Here is a 15,158-nt window from a genome sequence, read left to right as displayed (position 1 = left end):
CATTGGTGATTAAAAGAAATCAGATTGAATGTGTGGATTATAACAGTTAATAGAAGTAGAATTGTAATCAGTCTAACCCTCATCCCTGTAGTCAGTCATGAATCTTTATTTCATTCAATACTAAACTGAAGCATTCTCGTTTGCAGATGAGTCTCTGTTGGACTCCACACACCACCCCATTGGATTTCTTGGACATGTTCCAAGTTCAACAGGATTCGAACCATCAGCCTTACCAGCCTCACATTATACTGCCTTTAAGAGCCCTGACTTGCCTGGTGCCCTGCCGTCCATTTATAAACCAAACCATGAAGTTAGGACATCAACAACAACACCTCAGCTAGGTTTTAATTCTGAGCAGAAAGAAACTCTCAACACGCAGCAGGATGGTGCATCAGAGCAAACGGTGGCAATCATGACCACACTTCCTGCTCAGCCTCTTGAGCCCCCTAACCTGTCTTTCACCGGCCCTATGGCAGATGAATCTTATAGTAAAATCCTGGATGTGAACCAGCTGAGCCCCAGCAGTGCCCCCTTGGAGGAGAACAAACGTGACATAAACACGCTACCCAAGCCAGATATAATTCTGGCCCCTGGCTACAATGTGCCTTTCATCGCCCCCCAACCTACATCCCCTTCATCTGAACCCACTGAGGTGTCCCCAGAGGACTTCTACCCCACCAATACCATGGAATTTGACTTGGGGTCTGGGGACTACTTGGAGACAATGTCATTCTTAAATCCAGATGGGGAGGACTACTCTCTGGTCACCAAGGTGCCCTCTGACTCGTATGATCTGGAGGACTATACAGAAACCTATGACACATCTTTCCCCTCCAGAGTAGGCATATTCCCTTCGTCCTTGAATCCTCTTCACATCTCCCCTTCTCCCAGCCTCATGACAGCACACAGCACCCTTGTTCCACTTAAATCCATTCATCCTTTCTCTTCGTCCTCTACAATTCACTATACACTGGACCCTAGTACCACAGCTAACAGCGATTTACCCGACGCATCAGACATAGATTGGCCCGACAGTTTCACGATTCAACCGACGGATGTTCTCCTACCTGACATGAACAGCCTGGAGTATTACAACACTCAGTTGACTAAGGAGAACAGCCGTTCAGACACTGGAGCCGAACACAGAGGGAACGTTACCGTAGTGTCCATCAGTTCTACAGACATCACACCCACCACCGAATTGACTGAGGAGGAGACCTCCAGTGATATTTCAGGGTTTGAGCCCCAAGATGAATCAACCCCAGTGGTAACCACAGAGGAGAGTCCTTGGCTGGTTAATGCCTCTGAGCCTTTTCTTGATCCTTCCATAGTCCCAACACACTTCTTTGATCCCTCTTCTTCTATCTGGGGTGGTCAGGTGTCCACCCCACATTGGTCTGCACATTCTCTAACTGTTGCCCTGGATAGCACTGTATTAGCAGAAGCTATGCTACCCAGTGCCACACCTTTGCTGCCAGATGATGTAATGTCTTCCTCCTCTCTGACAGATGTCCATTGGTTTGTTGAGTCATTCCCATCAAGCACCATACACACCACTCCTGTCTTAACCGCAACCATAGCTTTCTCCCCTGTTCCCACTGAACCCACTGCCAACACCACGGCTGGCACAACAGAATTAACTCCCCAAGACTCTACTTTTACAACTGAACAAACCCTCAATATCACTTTAGTTTCCTCTGAACCCACAACTAATGTCACTGTGGGCCCTCCGGCCGTAATGGGTGATCAGGGGGTGATTGAAGATGGAGTTGACATCCCAGCCACAATGACCTTGATCCCAACTAGCAGTGAAGCTAATACAGTCTCTGCTGTACCCACAACTACAGCTGCCACAACTACTTCTTATCAAGCCACAACTACTGCCACCACTGAAGCCTCAACTAGTGTTAGAATCAACTCTACTGCCAGTGAAAAGACCACAACTACAAGGCAGTACCTCTGCAACCTAAACAGGCGTGCTTATTTAGTAAAAGTTGGTAAGTTTGACGTTAAAATATTACAAACATTGTTTTATGTAATCCCCATTTATGGCAAATTGTGACTGGAAAAATGTAATTTGAATTTGAAATGTACATATACGGTATGAGAACTATAATAGGAATTATATTATTAATAAACCATAATACTAATAATGCTTATGCCTTCTTCTGAAGGTTTTCCTTCCGGTGCCACTGTTGGATATGTCAAATCTCAAGTGAGAGACATACTGAAAGGGGAATTCAACAAGTCTGTGGAGCTGCAGGTACGCTAATCTCAACAGGGGTTAAACTATTCTATTAATTTTAAGGTAATACCATGCGAGACGTTACCCATCTTTTGCAAAATAGATTCTGTTAGATTATTACGTCATTCTGGGGTGGTTGGACTGTTGTGTAATGGCCCTCATATACTGTGTGTGTGTGTGTGTGTGTGTGTGTGTGTGTGTGTGTGTGTGTGTGTGTGTGTGTCTGTCCGTGTGTGTGTATACTGTATTTGGTTGAGTTTGTGTGTGTGTGTACATTACAGTGGTGCAGATAAACCATGAAGGCCAGACCACTTCCTGAGTATTTCATCAGTGGTTCTTTGATAAACAAACCACAGGAGTAGTCGCATCGAGATCCACAAGACCGCGATGACCTCTCGTTTTTTTAACACAAGTCGTTAAACTGTGAATGAATGACTCAGGTCTAGGTGATTTGTGTATGTCATATATTCCTGCTTTGTCTGTGAAGGTTGTGGACCCCCCACCAAAGTTTGTGTTTCGGGTGATGTCTGGTCCAGTTGTGTACACGGCCATATCTGTCATCAATGCTCTGCGAAGGTCTGGGCGCCGCTTCCTGTCTGTGTCTCCCAACTGGACAACACCTGACAGTAAATATCAAGTCCACACAGGTAAAGGACCTTTCAACAAGCTGTCTTGTCGTCAACATTTAAATTGTTTGCGCTAATCTTTACTAGTTTTTGAACTGATTTAACTGTAAAACTTGTCTTCACTCCGTGCAGTGCTGCAGTTTGTTCCCAGTCACATAGATGTGCGGTTCTGTAACTTCAGTGAGAGCATTGAGAAAGGTTTGACCATGGCCTTTGCAGAAGTGCGTCGGCGCTCCAAGGAGTCAACCAACTTCACAGTGCATGTAAGTGTGACCACCAAGCAGGGAAGCATCTGTAGCTCTGCATTTCACCTGTGATGTTTTCATTAGGATGCGTTTCATTGTGGCTTCGCACCTCAATGTTGAATGATCCAGTGACGATTCCAGTGGAAGCTGTAGCTTTACTAAACATATTGTATTATCTGTCTGTTTGAAAAAGGAAAAGGTTTTGGGTTTTTTGGCATAAAAAGAAAGTAAAAACTTGGATTTTTACACTTTTTGTGCAAGATTTGGTATGTATTTGCTGACTGAGCTGATCCCAGACTACTTCACCAGAAGATGACTGTGATTGCTGCAGCATAGGCTGATTTTGATTGGGCTATTGCTTTGCAAGCAGGAGCTTTTATGTTTAATCACAATTGTTGAGGCTTTTGGATTTCAGTAAATGAAAGGTGGCGGAAGTGGTTGTCTGGGCAGTCAGAGAGAGCTAGTTTATTAAGATCACTGTTCATGTAAAGCCTAGATTCATGTTAAATTTATCCACCCATCAATTTTTTTCTATAATTTATTAGGCCTGGGTGGCGTTATCTACATGGGAAGCATAGTAGCCCAGACACCACTCTCTCTATCAATATTCTCAAGTTTTTACTGTTGGATCTCATCCAGATAAGATGCCCAGTGCACCTCAGTTGGCTCCTTCCAACACAAAATAAAGTCTATTCTACTGCAAGCTTCTTTTGGATGTCCGAGCACCCTGTGAGCACAGGCACCCTGCAAAGGAAACTCTTTTCTCACCAGCTGTATCCACAATCTCAGTCTTTCGGTAACTACGCAAATCACTGATGAACAAGAACCCAGGATACTTGACTTGGATACTTTTATATGAATGAGTTCATGCTCTAGTTGTCGAATATTAAAGAAGCTTACTGTTTGTTAATAAAGAGCTTATTTGGCTATGTGGTAAGTTGGCTTCAGTCAAGGTTTGTTTAATCCTATTACACTGATGCCTGTATTATTGTCTTTTAGTTGGAATAAATGTAAGGATTGATTTAAGCTTTTTTGCAGCAGCATGCAAATGTTTTATGGACTTTTATGGAATTAGCAAATCTTGTGTTCCACTTTTTAGTCACTGAACGATTTTCAGATTGGGAACTAAAAAGTTCACAATTGTAGTTTCTGGGAAATCTTATTTATTTAAATAAGATTTCCCAGAAACTACATCAACAACATTTTTTGTACATTCTGTTGTGTAATTGTCTGTCTGCTGAACAGTACATCTCTGTCTTAATTGTGTCTTAGATTGTAAACATCACCATGGCGGCTCCTAAATATCAGGAACAGCGGCTAGTGAGGCAGCCGGTGGACGTGACCTTCACTGTGCGCGGTTCAAGGGGTTATCTGATGGGGTCAGAGGTCAGCGATGCTCTGATGAAGCTCACAATGGTGGAATTCAGCTATTACATGGGCTTTCCTGTACTGCAGATTGCTGAGCGTGAGTACCACAGGGTTTCTTCTCTATATTTGCACTTCTTCATGTGTCACCTTTACTGTAACAGGTGGTGCTTTCCTAATGTGTTCTGATGATTCTGATCACCAACAATGCACTTTGGTTAAACCTTACTCTGCTAAAACATGATTTTGTACTTTTTTTTTAACAGCTTTCCATTACCCAGAGTTGAACACCAGCCAGTTGCTTCGCTTCTCCTGGGTTAGAACAGGTATAGTGGTTTCAGTTCTTGGCATGCTGGAAAGCTGCTACAGTTACATAAACGTGAGACCCTTTGAGCTGATTTTCGGTTGTCTGTGTACATAGTGCTCCTGGGTGTGCTGGACCAGACAGTGAATGAGAGGACCTTTCAAGCCAACATGGAGCGCCGTGTGGCCATGTTACTCCGGGAGGCAACGGGATTAGTCAGACGTGTTAAGAGAGCCACCCTTATAGGCAACAGCAGTATTCAGGTACTGTATCAATGTATAGTGGTTGTATTCACAACTGCATAGCCTTGGGAGAAGTTAATATACACAGTGCAAAATATATCAAGCCTCACCACAAATGTAAGTACTGTAGAGCAATTGCATTTTAGTTCTTTGAGTGGGAAAAGGCAACCAGGGCAGACAATTTCACCTGTATGAAATATAACTAAATAACAATTAGTTGCCTTAAATCAAGTGGCATTATTAATTGACAGTATCTTCTTTATTTCAACATATTGGCTGTTTAAAATTTCTCAAAATTAATTAGACACAATTCAAAAAAGTCACCTTACAGGCAGACTTTTGTACTTGTTTTAAAATAAATCAAAATTTTAAAACTCAACACTAGACTGAAGTATTGTTAAGACAGACATGGTATTGCCCTTTCTCTAGAAAATGTACAAAGGAACTACTAGTTTAATTTCTTGTTCATTATACAACAAAACCTTCAAAACTCTTTAACAGGAAGTTTGTTAATGGATTACTCCCCTTCCTTGTGCCATTTATAGCATTATTCCCTGATGCAAGCTCTCTCTACTACCTTGCCTGAGTACTGAGGGCTCATTATGTGAGCGTTGCAGTGTTTGTAACCACTGAAAGCCTTACTGCTTTACTAATCAGGCACTAGCTTTTGTGGGTTTGCTCCGCACCTGCTCAGCTCATCTCTAAGGGGACAGGATAGGGCTCCGTCTCCATGGCAACATCATCCCATTCAGCTGAGCGGTGAGCCACTCAAACACCCTAACCTCATGAGTCCTTGTTCTTTCTCCTCTTCCTCATTTCTCCGGTCCTATTACTTGATGGCTCCTGTGAAGCCACCGAGCTGCTAAGAGCAGATCAATTATTAATTGTTTCTCTTTCTCCGTCCGCATCCTGCAGTTGGGATGATTAAGAGTGTGTCTGTGTTGTTGACAGGGTAGACATTATGGAGGGAGAGATACAGAGAGAGGGGTGTGTAAAAGATTCCGAAATCAGAGGAACAGGGAGAGCCAAACACTCAGATAAAAGAGACTTGTTCTAGTAGACAAGGGATGCATATTTGAGCTGACCTCATGAAGTCTGAGCACATATGGTGGTCTTTAAACACATGGGCTGTCAGAGTGTCATCCTTGGCTGAGTAGCAAGCAGCCTCACTCTTTCTGACCTTTCTGCCTCCTGCATCGATGTCTCCATAAAACCTACAGGGCAATTAAGAAAAACGGAGGACCATATTGGTGGTGAAACTGTAGTATCTGTCTCTGTGCTAGGATTAGATCTCTAATTTTAGCCTTTGGCATCCTTTCTATCTCAAAAAATTATATTTTTCTCAGTCACAAATATGAATGTGTGGTATACACATATACATAGAAGCCTTGTTATGTGCTTTTTACATTTCAAAGACACTCATCTCTGAGTGTCTGTTGGATATAATGAGAATGAGATGACTCATACTCAGCATCTGAACTTCAGACGAATCATTTGTCTTGCTCTATGGCACACACACACACACACGCACGTGTGCACACACACACACACACACACACACACATAGACACATATTTCAAACAGATGCCCTAGACAGAATCTTGACAGAATCAGTGTGGTGTTGTCACCTATAAGAGTACCTTATGAGTCTGCCTAGACAGATAAAAGAGGAGGTTGAATTGGGGTCGTGCAATAACACACACATTCACGCTGCCGTCTTTCCACTCTAATAACCATGCATGGACTGGATTAGACTCTGGATGAGAGAGCCTGCCCAGCCGCTTTTCTGTGTCAGCCCAGGCATGACCTGCACTTTACTCTTTCCAGTAATGCAGACAGCAGACTGTGCTGCGCCTCAGGGCACCCAGAGGAAGACTGCACACACACAGACATATTAGGCAACATGGAGAAATATTTAAAGTGCTCATATCATGTTAATTTTCAGGTTCATTAAAAGGTTGTACCAGAATAGGTTTATGTGGTTTAATTTTCAAAAAACACCAAATTTCTTTTGGACAGCAAATTGCTACAGCTCCTCTTTTCACCCAGTGTGTTGAGCTCTCTGTTTTAGCTACAGAGTGAGGCATCTCACTTCTGTTCCATCTTTGTTGGGAGTCGCACATGCGCAGTAAATACTGCTAGCTAGCCAGTCAGAAGCAGAGTATGAGGGCGTGCCACGCTTGCAGCTAGGCGAGCATTATAACGTGTTACTAAGTGACACACATTCGTCACGGAAGTAAAGGCTGGACTACAATAGAGCTGTTTGGAGCAGTTTGTGAACAGTGTTTTCTGTTGGAGATGGTAAGTCCCTTTGGGGTGGACTTTGGGCTTTTTCACTTTGTAAACCTATAACATGCACAACAAAGATATATAACACAATAAAGGAAAGGGGGAAAGCCAAAAAGCATAATATGAGCACTTTAAACAATGAATACTCTAATGGGGATACAGAATGCAAGTTGATATATCATGAGTGTAATTTTTCTGTATATTTGTGTGCTTGTGCGTGGGAGTGTGTGTACTTTTCTTGTACATAAAAATAACAGAATAATGGAAACACATAAAAGGCCCTGCATAAATTACACTTATAGCTACGCAGGCATCATGATTAGTTGAAGAGGTTTACAATCGCTAAAGTTCAGATGTCTTGCCAAAACCTGGTCATCCCCTAAAAACTCATTGCTGTCTACCCTACATGCAAATGATGAAATAGAGGACATGCTGAATCTCAAAGAAAAAGACAAAAAACACCTGCACAGTGCAAGTTCTGCTTTCAAATTTTTAGTTAAAGTAAAAAGAGAGGCATTATCACTCAGAACAATGTAATTCAAGGTGGAGGTTTTCAACTATAATAAATTGCTGGATAGTTTAATGCACCATATTTTAATTGTAGTATTTTGTCATTGGAATATTTTCTATCGCTGTGTGGTTCAGTTCAGTCAATATTCAACAAAAAGTCTCGGCGGTTTCTGTGAGATCTGTTTGGGTCTATCTGATGCTGCTTTAAATTGTAAGCAGCGTATAACCTGCAGCGTAAAACCTAAAAGACGTGAAACAAATGCTGAAACATAGTTTTTCAGTTTTGCAAGTAGCCTAAACTAAGTGGTATCCATACAAATATCACATTTCCTCTATTGAAAGAACGACAACAAGCTATTTGGCTGCGGAGGAGAGTACCAACAGTAATCTGCGCTGGTCCTCGTGAAAAAAGACACCAAAAACCCCTCTAAACATTATTCTATCATTGTGACAATAAAGGAATGTGCAGAATAGGTATTTAGGAAAAGTCAGGGCAGGAGGGAAACATAGCAATAACAATGGTGGAACAGTTAAGGTAATGTTAAATGAGCACTGCTTTTTCTAAATAAGTGACAGATCAGAGAGAGAGACTTTAAACATGTAGTTTCTTTGGAATGGTTTATCAGGAGCTTACAGCATGTGGCAGTTGAGTAAAAAGTTGGTGCCTGAATTTCTGCAGTCACACAAACTGCAAAAATGATTAATGTTACAGGGTGCCATAGAAAATGAGGCACCACACTCTCCATTAAAAAGTCATCTTTATTATTAAAATTGGGACATTTTGCTCATTATGGCCTTCATTAGACATTCCATTTTTAATGTCGAGAGTGCAGTGCCTCATATTCAAAGGACCCTGGGTTCATTTTTGGAAACACTTTTTCCTTTTGCTCGAGCACTGTCTAGTAGCCACACATGTTGCAGTGGGGAAATATTTACATTTAGATTATGACAACAAATATCGAATCCACTAATGTTAATTTTTCTGGACTTTAATTGAAGCTCCCACTAGTCTGCACCTTGCTGTGTGTGTGTTCTCAATGTCAGAAGCAGACAAAGAATAGAGGAACAGTCGCCTCGTGGTAAAAGTTCATTAACACACATATAAAAGACCTTCAACGAGAGGATTGCTAAAAACCACAAAACTGAGGATTTCAATCCTGTGTCCCTGAGCAATGTAAATAAATAATGAAGTGTATTGAGTTTCCTTCAGCCTTTTTCCTACATCTGGACATGTTTATGTTTGGAAAAAGCCAATAGATGCCATGATGTCTGCCAACTGCTTAAAAGAGAGGTGGACCGTACCGACAGCCATCTTGTAGCAGTCAGTAGCCCGGATTATTGCTCTGTGTAATTGTATGACAGCCAAGGTTTATAGGGCCCTGGCATCCTTTCCACATACAAGACAATGTGTCCTGTGGAATATGGAATTTTTCCACATGACTCCAACATACTAATGCCCCCCACATACATGGCTGAATAAACTCAAAATCTCCCAGGACCTCACCATTTGCCAGATTCAAGTCTCCTGAACTTTTATGGGAAACAGATTTATCACTTTAAGAAATAGCTCCAATACAAACAACTAAGGAGGTATTGGGTATTTGTTTAAAAATATTATTTTATGTATTATTATTACTTATTTTATAAATGTTCATGCATTTATAGGCATTTGTACTTCTCCCTGACTCTCACTTCATCTGACCAGTTAAAAAACAACCATCTGACCAGTTAAAAAATAACAATTTTGTACTTGCCCTGATGAAGTCCTTAAACACATAGGCATGTTTTAATGATTTAGCCAAGAAGATATTTAAGGTTTTTAAAACTTTACCCTCTCGAGTGCCTCAGTTCCCCTTTAACCTTTTTACAATTTTAGGATCCCCAAACTGAAGAGCACCAGAGGGACACTCTTTACACACCCAAGCAGCACTCCATACAGACCGCATTGTGACTCCGTTAAAAACAACTGTTAGACGAATGACACGCTGTTCTTTTCCTCCCAGGTTGTAAGTACGAGCCGGCTGGTGGGTGCGGACCAGCCCTTGGAGATAGTGTACTTTGTGGAGGGTCCCAGTGGTCAGAGGATGCCTGCAGTTCAAACCGCCAACATACTCAACAGCCTGGACGTTCAAAGGGCTGCTATCGTCTTGGGATATCGTGTCCAGGGCATTTTGGCACAGCGTGAGTACCTCGTACCATAGCAGATACCGGTGAAGGGCAACAGAGTGATGTCGTGATTAACAAGATGGGCCTTTGACATGGACAAAAGAAATGAAAGCTCCCATGTCTTTAAGCATCCATATTACCAAAGTGTCCTAGAGCAAGACACTGCTCACTGCAGTGGAAAAAAAAATTATGAAAAATTTACGTTTATGTAAATATAGACAAAAAAAGAACGGATCTTGTTGTTTTGTTGGTATATGACTTGAAATAAACTAGTGCAGGGATTGTTTTGCTCTTCATGTGAATTGCACAGTGCAAAGTAATTCTTCGAGGTCTAGTTGCACTTAACTGAGTGGAGCTTATTAGGTTTTGAAATCAAAAGAAAGAGAAACAAACCAATTGTTCATGAGCTGCTATTAAGACATATAAAAACTGCTGGTTTCTTTGTATGTTAATAGTAACATTTGAGCTAATTACCTCCGCTTGTACACAGTGTACCAAAAAGCCTGTCTTCCTCATTAAGAATGTAAACAAGATATGAAGGCCTAATGAGAGCCCCTCAAGGGAGTTCTGTCTCTGTGTCGACTGTGTTCTCTTACGGTACTTTCCCAGGGGATGAAATGAATGTTAATTAAAACTAATAAAGGTCTGCATTCAAGATTACAGCAGTGAGACCAGAGCCAGCACGCCAACGATACTGCATGTTTAGCTTAGCATTCTCTGAAGGTGTTTGTGTACAGGCTTAAAGGCAACAAAGGGAAAATGTTTGAAATATTGAACCACGCACAAAACTGAAATGACTCAATATGGTCTAAAGGCCGAACTTTGCTCGCTCTCTCCGTATCTTTTGTCTATAGCTGTAGAGAAGGTGGCGTCCTCACCCTCTGACGCCGAGAACACCAACACGTGGATTGTCATTGGGGTTGTGATTCCCCTCCTTGTGGTCATCATCATCATTTCCATCCTGTACTGGAAACTGTGTCGGACAGACAAGCTGGAGTTCCAGCCAGACGCCATGACCTCCATCCAGCAGAGACAGAAGGTAGTGTTGCGCAGTGTGTCAGTTTTTCAAAGTCTTTTTAGATCTGTAGTTGAAATATATCAGTTGACAGTAACTGGCACCAGAGTCATTCTTGTAGTTGATGGGCAGTGATAATCGCATCATGGTTGCACATAAACGGATGTAACTGTATGTATTTAAGGTGTTACATTAGGTTGAGTTGTGTTAATGAACAAACCAGTTTTCCAAATATTACTGGTTATGTTTGGGTTAAAACGCAATGCCCGGGATGGGCTCTGCGAGGGGCACGGGCACAAGGGGCCAATAAAGCACTTAAAAACCTCCTTAAAAAAACATGTTTGCTTATATAAAAGCTGTTCAAAAGAAAGCCAGATATTAAAAGCAGGTTAAAAGAACCACTGGACAGGACGGACAGCGGGAGAATACAACTTTAAATAAAAGGTCACCTCCACACCTGCCCTGGCCTCCCTCCTGGAGAGATTACAAAATAAATAATTTAATTTATAATTATAAAATTTAAAAATATAAAATTATGAAAGGAATATTATTTAACATTAAAAAAGACTAAACACATTTAAAAAGTCTAAAGTACTATCTGAGGGGTTACGGTTAGGGTTAGGGTTCAAGGCAGCTGATGCGGAAAGCCAGAAAGGCGAGGCCCCTTTTTAAATCCAAATGAACTGCTAATTAATTAGGTGTATCTGTCATTGCCATGACTGTGCTGCAGGACTGCGCTGAATGTGGACCTCATCATCTCTCTTTTTAGATAGGATTAATAAAACTTTTATGAGTAGAGAGACTTATCAGAGGACATGAGCTGGATTAGAAGTCATGATGCTGCTAGTGCATGTAATGGGCCTTTTATTTGATTTGAAACATTTTGGATTCTTTCGCTCAAAGCACCAACCACCCTGTCCTTTAGTTTGTCCCATTTTCTTTTCAGTTTGTGACAATTGAACAACATCTCCTTCCTGTCTGCCTACCCTTGAAATAGACATGACAATTGGCTGTGCAGATCATACTTAAAAGTACATGTCCCTTTTGCCCTGAAGTTAACTGACACAGGAGAGATTTCTTCTGCTCTTTGAGGTCCCTCATACGGAACATCCTGATAACCAAAATGTTTTCATGCCATCATGAAGTCACAGACTGTATGGTCTTTGCTAAAAACACATGAGTTCACTTTGAGAGGTACAATTTGACTAGATAATCAAATACCAAGAAGTCCCACTGACTCTGAGAAACACCACTCCAATCCATTCCTAAAATAGATTTTCTTTTTTTCTTCTTAGTGGTTGATCGTTCTGTCTGTGTCTGGTTTTCATTTCCCTCTCCTTGCATTTTTTTTTAGGTTGCGCTGAGCTGTGAACTAAACCCTCCGTATTGGGTCAATGCAATGAATCTAACTTTCACTTAGCCTGCCCTCTCTGCTTAACACAATCATCTGTCACTTAACACCACTCCCCTTTCTCTCAGTCTACTACCTCATTCAGACAATCAAGGACCTCTCTTCACCACACACTCCCTCCAACTAAAAAGGATATAGAGTTTAGTGAGGAGGAGGAGGAGGAAGAAGAGGAGTATGAAGAAGAAGAGGAGGAAGAGGAGGAGGAGGAGGAGGAGGAGAAGGAGGTTAAAAGAGGGAAGGTACATAGCAGTGTCCGGTGGTTTCTAGAAGATGTAGAAGAGACCTAGTGTGTGTGTGTGTGTGTGTGTGTGTGTGTGTGTGTGTGTGTGTGTGTGTGTGTGTGTGTGTGTGTGTGTGTGTGTGTGTGTGTTCAATGTCTGAACCCTAGCTGTTCAAGTCTCTCACAGGTATAGGAAGAACAACACTGTAGTCCAATAGTCATAGTTTTTGAGTAGAGACACTAGCATCATCACTAGAAATAATGATGCTCTCCACCATTGATTCTGCTTAGATACCAGTAGCTCTCTCTAAGAGCAAACAGACTATGAGCAGTGAGGAGGAAGAAGAAGAGGAGGAAGAAGAGAAGAAGAAGAAGAAGAAGAAGAAGAAGAAGAAGAAGAAGAAGAGGAAGAAGAAGAGGAAGAAGATAAAGATGAGGAAAAGAAGAAATTGAAAAAGGAAGGAGTTCAAGCAGACGAGCAAATTAGACTAGAGAGCAAAACAATGATGATGAAAACAGGAGAGATGAAGAAAGAAGACAAGTTGAAAGTGTTAACTAAAGGGAGGAGAACCAAGGAGCAGGTATTTTGTACGATAGCCATAGATACTAGTGCTCGTTTGCGTTAATAGACATTAGGATCCTGTTATAACCGGTTACGATGTCCAGACACAGAAAATCCAGTATTACAGATTGTGAAGGATTTCACTGTGGATTTAGTATTGGTGTGTATATACGTAGTCTAATCCTGACGAATATACACGATCACTGTGTTGTGAAGTAGTAGATTAATAGACGTCATTTTGCATCTACTCTGTTGTTTGTTGAGAGTGATTCCCCAATTTGCCATTAGACCAGGTGGAGTAGTAGTAGTAGTAGTAGTACGTTTTTCTGTCTCAGTGTCAATTATTATGAAACAGCTTTTACTATATAAGCTGCAGCTTTTTGAATGCTTTCCCTTTCAAAGACTGGCCTTGTTTATATGCTGTGGGGAGCACAATCTCTCTCTCTCTCTCTCTCAGCAGTTTCATACTGGCAAGTGTCACACTAGATTAGCAGTTTTATACCAACAAGCCTCTTCTAAGCCAGACATTTTGCATCAGTATATCAGTGTGCGTACTTTTAATTCAGAGAATTAGCAGGATCAGGTCATGTCACTCTTTTCTTCTCCTGTATACAATCCTCAGTGTCATAGGGCCCCGAGTTTCACAAACTGCAAGCACACATACTGAGATCTGACATCCTCCGTTTACTCTTCCGAGTCCCGAGGGCTTTACACTCAGTCTCACTGCTTCCATCCTCAGCCTCCATCCCCCACCACGTCAAAGGAAAGCAAGCAGCTCAATGTTTCCCCACATCTCTCCCCCGTCCTTCTTTCTCGTATTCTTTCTCTTTATTCATTAATGTCTGTCTGTCTGTCTGAGTCTTCCTCCTGGACATCTGTTCAGTTCAGTCTAATCATGCACTCAAAATCTGTCTGTATGTGTTCTTGTGTTCACTGCACATTTGCCACTGAAGTAGAGCTCTGTGACAGTGTAAGACAATTTAGGCAGTATATCATGATTTGACATATGTGCTGTAATATCACACACTTTAATCCCCAAAAAAAAAATCAAATTTTTGGATTTTCAGGTTGATGTCACAAAGTGTTATATTGAAATGTGAGTCCACCCAAAGATGATGAACACTACATTACTAAATATGTCCCTGTGATCAAGTAGCATTGTTAATTTCACACACCCTACGTGGCCTCTGAAACCTCTGCTATATGGCTTTCCATCTTTATTTCCATTCCCTATTTTCTAAAACAGTGTGTTCTTCCTCTCTCTCTCTCTTTCTCTTCGGCCCCTGTCCTCAGTTGCAGGCTCCGAGTGTGAAAGGCTTTGACTTTGCCAAGCTGCACCTTGGCCAGCAGAGTAAGGATGATGTCATGGTGATCCAGGAGCCTGCCCCGCCAGGGCCTGGCCCAGGGCCCCTCCCCCTCTCCCTTAAAGATGGTTTCAGTCCATCTGAGAACGGGGAGATCCCCACACCCAAATCCAAAACCTCCACCAAGGCGTCCCGAAGCAGTCGAAGGCGAGAAAGGTCAGTGCTGCTGTCAGTACAGGGCGGGGGGAGCGAGCAGTTAATAATGAGTCAAGATAAATATGAAGAAATGAGAACATATATATATATAACATATATTGGGTTATATTTGTATAGGTTATGCTGTCATAGGTTACATAACAACAACAAAAAATTGCATTACCAGTCTGTTCTGGTGTGGTGTTTTGCTCAGTTATGGTCACCAGATTACTCATGATGTTCCTCTTTTTTTAATCCACCACCTGGTCAAAACACTTAATCACAGACATGCGTTTTGGGTTTTAGTCCTGTACCCTATACAGCTATTAAAATACTTATTTACTTATTTAACATAGCTTGTTTTTTACCCCATCACTCTGATTTTCTACCTAGTTCAGTTGGGACAGTCAGTCAACCAGACAAAAAGCTCTTGACAGATCCTCTGATCAATTATTGATT

At 41.6% G+C, this 15,158-nt stretch overlaps 1 protein-coding gene across 2 annotated transcripts in view; it reads left to right on the top strand.

The window, feature by feature from the left end:
* si:ch211-1e14.1 (UPF0606 protein KIAA1549) overlaps positions 1-15,158 on the top strand; it is a 48,167-nt gene that overhangs the window by 21,489 nt on the left and 11,520 nt on the right. For both annotated transcript variants that reach the window (XM_028586187.1, XM_028586186.1), the window contains exons 3-12: positions 147-1,997; positions 2,175-2,263; positions 2,733-2,892; positions 3,004-3,134; positions 4,389-4,581; positions 4,748-4,807; positions 4,903-5,048; positions 9,830-10,007; positions 10,847-11,031; positions 14,494-14,720. In XM_028586187.1, coding sequence (XP_028441988.1) covers positions 147-1,997; positions 2,175-2,263; positions 2,733-2,892; positions 3,004-3,134; positions 4,389-4,581; positions 4,748-4,807; positions 4,903-5,048; positions 9,830-10,007; positions 10,847-11,031; positions 14,494-14,720 — 3,220 coding nt within the window. The remainder of the gene's footprint in view (positions 1-146; positions 1,998-2,174; positions 2,264-2,732; positions 2,893-3,003; positions 3,135-4,388; positions 4,582-4,747; positions 4,808-4,902; positions 5,049-9,829; positions 10,008-10,846; positions 11,032-14,493; positions 14,721-15,158) is intronic.

Source organism: Perca flavescens, chromosome 8, assembly GCF_004354835.1.
Source record: "Perca flavescens isolate YP-PL-M2 chromosome 8, PFLA_1.0, whole genome shotgun sequence".
NCBI lineage: Eukaryota > Metazoa > Chordata > Actinopteri > Perciformes > Percidae > Perca > Perca flavescens.
This window is presented reverse-complemented; position numbering and strand designations above follow the sequence as displayed.